The 5,046-nt window shown below is 35.9% G+C and overlaps 1 protein-coding gene across 1 annotated transcript; it reads right to left on the reverse strand.

Moving 5' to 3' along the window:
• Positions 1 to 428: 428 nt before the first annotated feature.
• On the reverse strand, positions 429 to 4,637 carry LOC127653249 (rRNA methyltransferase 2, mitochondrial-like). Its single transcript, XM_052139873.1, has 2 exons — positions 4,249 to 4,637; positions 429 to 3,190 (listed from the first exon to the last, which is right to left on the reverse strand). Exons 1-2 carry the CDS (start codon positions 4,544 to 4,546, stop codon positions 2,766 to 2,768), a joined length of 723 nt encoding a protein of 240 aa, XP_051995833.1. The 5' UTR covers positions 4,547 to 4,637; the 3' UTR covers positions 429 to 2,765.
• Positions 4,638 to 5,046: the final 409 nt, after the last annotated feature.

The raw sequence follows: 5,046 nt of genomic DNA on the forward strand, positions 1-5,046 counted from the left end.
CACAGAACTAAGTTGAAAGTAATACAAAAGTAATCCTATTAGATTATTCCAAAAATGTAATCTATGAGATTACGCTACTGATTGCATTTTGGTCATGTAATTTGTAATCAGTACCTGATTACAATTCACAGGTAATCCACCTGAGTATGACCACATTTACTTCACAATGGTAAATAATTTACTTTAAAATAAATTACTCATAATTCTCAACCTCCACAATCAGATGGGTCCATTGTTATGGCCTTGCAAATCCAAATAAGGTAAATTGTTGCATCAACGACAACGACGGGTAGTCACATGCGCTTCTTTGATTTATCAGCATACTTGGTCATGATTAGTATGGCGTAAAGCCAATAGTATATCTATATATACATAAACAGGCAAAAGTCCTGCAGTTTATTTATTAATTCCTTTATTTTTATGCAGACCTGTAAATTGTAGCGTAATGTAGGTTCCATTTAAATATTTTTCATTTGTGTCTTTTGCAATTATTATAATTTTCTACAACACACAAAGCCAGCATGAGCTGCACGGTAAATATAGGCACAACCCCGAAAGTAGCTGCTCACTGCCGTGTCTGGGATGCTACAACCAATGCAATGTGAAGGCTGTGATCTGTTAATATGGGCACCGAAATGAACATGCACAGCTCATGCTGCGCTCATGGAGTATATATGAATCTGGTCTAATAAATTCATCACAGTTATTCACACTTCTGAATATTGCCAAACTAACAGGTTTAGAATAAGAAGTTTCCATTTGATATCCTGAATCAACTCTTAACTCAAGTCATTCACAATGTTAGACAGCACATTATTGTTGTGAACTCAAGGGCTTGGAGAGGATTTGACCAGTTATTTTCTCCAGAAGCACTTTTTCCTGATTGACTAGAGTTAAAAGTGATCAAACTTATAGTAAGAGCACTTAAAAGTAAAGAACATGGAGTTAACTTCGGTGCCAAAAAGCTATTTTAAATTTAACAACATCACTTGCATTTTCATTTTATTCAATGCGGTTGAATCCCTTAAGGCACTATATACTCATAACAGTTAACAAGAGTATAGAACTAAGCTCTCAAATAAATTCCTTAATCTGCAATAATGAATCCTCAAGACTCTTTGACATGTCATTGATGTAAGAGTGGATTGCTCCCCAAGACTAAATACATCAAAACAATACATCAGAGTGATGATCAAAAACCATGGCTTTCAAAATTGACCAATGCCAGCACAAATTATACATTGCTGACACAGTTTAAAGAGTGTGGTTGCAAGAATTTCCATATTGTATAGGAACATGTTGTAGCTCAGTCAAATATGAAAGTGCAAGAGCTGCCGGCAGAATTCATTTAGGTATATTTTAGTCTCGGTAGAAGATTCCTTGAACTCGAGATTAGAGCAATCCAGAGTTAAACCTGACAGTCTATTTGTAGAGGTTCTCAACTAAGCATGCAGCATACGGTTTGAGCTACTTCAAAAGTTTGTTTACACTAGCATGGATCAGCAACAAAGAGCATGACGCTAGCATTGCCAACGTCATGAGATTGATTCCCAGAGAACTCACAAGCTGATAAAATGAACCTTGAAATCACTGGAAATATAAAAATATCTGTCAAATGTATGAATAAATGTCTATCGACAAAACTCATGAGGCATTATGAGAAATATATTAACATTGTCTGATCTAAACTCTATGAATCATTAACAAGTATTTTATTAATAGATGTTCCCTAATCTTAATGAAACATTTATATTCCACATATTAAAAAAGATTACTAGGTCTAATCTCAATGCAGTTTCTACATGTAGCACATGCTGGTTGTCATTCCAAGTTGGACAGCTGAAACCAAGTGTCTGAGATGATAATAATGTGTCTGTCTAATATCTGTGAGACTGCACTGCTTTAGGGACAAAGGATTCTCATTAGTCATACTGTCTATAAGACACTTATCCATTCTCTCTTCCTGCTCCTCTGCTTATAATGAGAGAATGATTGCATCTTTCTACACGACTGGAAAAACAGATTTTCAGTATTGCATCCCACAAACAATTTAGCTTTCCAGTTAGGGGAATGCAAAATTAATGTGTTGTCAAATAAGCAATACTTCAAGAGTTTGCTAAAATGCAAATGACAATACAGGATTTTTAACTCCTAAGCACCCAGCTCTAAATATTTGGGGGGTTCATGCTGTTGTGGTATGTTCACATGATGTTCTGGGAGTTTAACAATTCTAATCCTTTCCTATGACAGACAACTCAAGAGCTCCATCCTCTGGCAAGCTGAATTTATTTTAACAAAAAGTTCATAAAGCAGCCCTACTGAAGATTTCAGTTTAAATGAAACTAATCCATCAAATAAATTAGTAAATATTTCTCCTTTTTTGACTATTCCCCTGTGCTTTTTGGAAGAAATTAATAATTACTTGGAGGAAACTATAACACACTCTAAATATAGAATGACTCACTAAAAAGCAATTTAGATGCACATCAACCACCTCTTTTTAAATCATATTTGGACAAAATGAGAATATCCATCATATGCATTTCTGACTTTAGAGCCTATACACCTACATTTGAGAAGTTCAAAATCTGAATCTACTTATTCTGCTTTAGCATTTATATCCAAAAAATAAATGCTTTCCAATTTCTAATGCAGTGAATCTGGTTGTAGACAAGTTTTTTTCCCCAGGTGAGTATTGGAAACAAACCATTCTAATAATGTATTTTATTATATATATTTTTGTTACTATTTGCATGGAAAAGACTTCATCTAATTTGGAACATCCTTGCCAGGAAAAACAGTTCTGCTGACTCCTTCCTACTTGCTTTTGGTTTTACAATTCTTACATCTTGAAACATAGAAGAAAGTTTCTGATGGAGCTTATGTGCCAAAGCGCCATCCCAGTATTTACAAACCAAAGTGCCCCTCGGGCGCAAAACCTTCTCAGCTAAGTCCAGCACTGAAAGACATGTGGAAACCAGAATTTCATGATCCAGTTCTCTGAGCCCGCTGGCATTGGGAGCCATGTCACTGAGAATGACATCTGCTTGGGACTCAGGTAGGAGTCTCTCCAGCTCCATGTGAGTTGAAAGATCAGTGATGTCATGATTGGACAGGAAGTGGGCTCCATCCAGAGGGGCAATGCGTAATAGGTCTATTCCTATTACACTTCCTTTAGGAAGATCCAAACCTGAAATAAATAATATGATGTTTAATTGTTGCCTTAAAGGAATTTTCCAGGTCAAGTTCAGCTCAATAGACAGCATTTGTGGCACAATGTTGATCACCACAAAAACGACTTTCAACTCGTCACTCCTTTTCTTTAAAAAAAAAAGCAAAAGTCGAGGTTACAGTGAGGCACTTACAATAGCTGCGTTTCCACCAACCAGACCACTCGGGACACCATGGCAGTTACAGTCGGTGAGTTGTCAACGCTAACTTATCTTGCGGTTTACATTAGATATAAACTTGATATTCTAGATAACTAGATAACATGATACCTCAGCTTGAACTTCCCTCTTGCTTGTGAAATGGGGGGGTGACATTGGCAGCAGCATATTAAATGTGGGTTTTAGGACAATGCTGTGTTATTGGCCCGATGCTGGGAATGCAGATCTAGTTTGGTCTTATGGCTCGAGGTCCATGGCTTTTGGCCCCGGCTGGCCAACTGATTGTCCTGGCTTGCACTGGCAGCTGAAAGTGAATGGGGCCAATTTTTGGAGGGTTTAAAGGCAGAAATGTGAAGCTTATAATTGTATAAAAGCACTTGCATTAATTATTCTTTAAAAACGTATGTATTATTTGAGCTGTAAAGTTGTTAAAATTCTAATTTTTACAGTCATGTTAGGGTTTATGGCATTACAACAAAGTTGTAAAATTGGATATAACTTTACACAGAAAGGTTATTAAGCAATTTTATCACACTAAAACTTTAACATGCATATTGTTTTTATCTTATGGATATACTTTTGAAGCAGTGAGTATTTTAACGTCAAAAATAATGTCGATTCAGTTCAACTTGTATGAAACATGACAGCTCAACAAAAAATAAACATGTTATAATATTTATTGCAGCATATTATATATCATATCACCCAAAAGTAGGCTAATAATAAAAAATAAGTAGGTGTCCAAACTTTAACTGATAATATGCATTATAAGATGATATATTATACAAAAGGTCAATACTATATCATCTTTAGGCAAATCCCATTTGTTTTTAGATGCATAATTCAGAGTCCCACTTACTTTTTCCTGTTGAATTCACTCTCTGGACTGCCACTTGACTCCATGCACCAGGAGCAGCACCACAATCTATGACACTGAAGCCAGGCTTCAGAATTCTGTGTTTATCATCTATCTCGACCAGTTTAAAGGCACTTCTACAGCGGTAATTCTGCACATGAGCAGCTTTCACGAAAGGATCAGTGAGCTGCCGCATTAGCCAGCGTTGATCAGCAGGACTTTTGCCTTTAAAATCCAGAGGTGTCTTCTTTAGTGTGACCGCTGAGACGTGAAGATACGACTTTGGTACACATTTCCACATAATTTACAATTAAGTACTTTACGGAGGTGATCAAACGTGGGATTAAAGCATGCAAATGAACTCAAACAAGTATCTGACAAGGCTACACATGGGCTAGAATGACTGTTGTGTCCTTTAATATGTCAAAGATGCACGTATTTTGCGCAGTCTTCTGGAATACAAGTCTTTCAGTTATAAATTAATTGTAGAATTTATTATTAATAATTTAAAAACAAATTAGTTTTAATATCCGCTTGTGGTCGTTTCGTTTAAATAGCCTCATCCTTTCGATTTAAATCGATTTAAATTCGATTTAAAACGTTTGACTGTTGCGCATGCGCTGACATACTCAAGTGAGCGGGGCTTTTGCAGATCTGTAAGTCATGTTTTGGCAATAAATATCGAGTTAACATAACGAATATGTATGTTACGGAAGAGGATTAGGGCCAAGCAATAATAAAAAAAAATAAAGTAATCTCGAGATTAAAGTCATTATAATGCGAGATTAAACTCGTTAAATT

Source organism: Xyrauchen texanus, chromosome 12 (genome assembly GCF_025860055.1).
Source record: "Xyrauchen texanus isolate HMW12.3.18 chromosome 12, RBS_HiC_50CHRs, whole genome shotgun sequence".
Taxonomy (NCBI): Eukaryota; Metazoa; Chordata; class Actinopteri; order Cypriniformes; family Catostomidae; genus Xyrauchen; species Xyrauchen texanus.

What these genes read in the sequence shown, in the direction of transcription:
- LOC127653249 (XM_052139873.1), bottom strand. Translation starts at nt 4,546, where the DNA reads ATGTGGAAATGTGTACCAAAGTCGTATCTTCACGTCTCAGCGGTCACA. An exon ending in AGTGAATTCAACAGGAAAAA is followed by an intron (nt 3,191 to 4,248) that starts GTAAGTGGGACT and finishes TATTTATTTCAG; the next exon opens with GTTTGGATCTTCCTAAAGGA.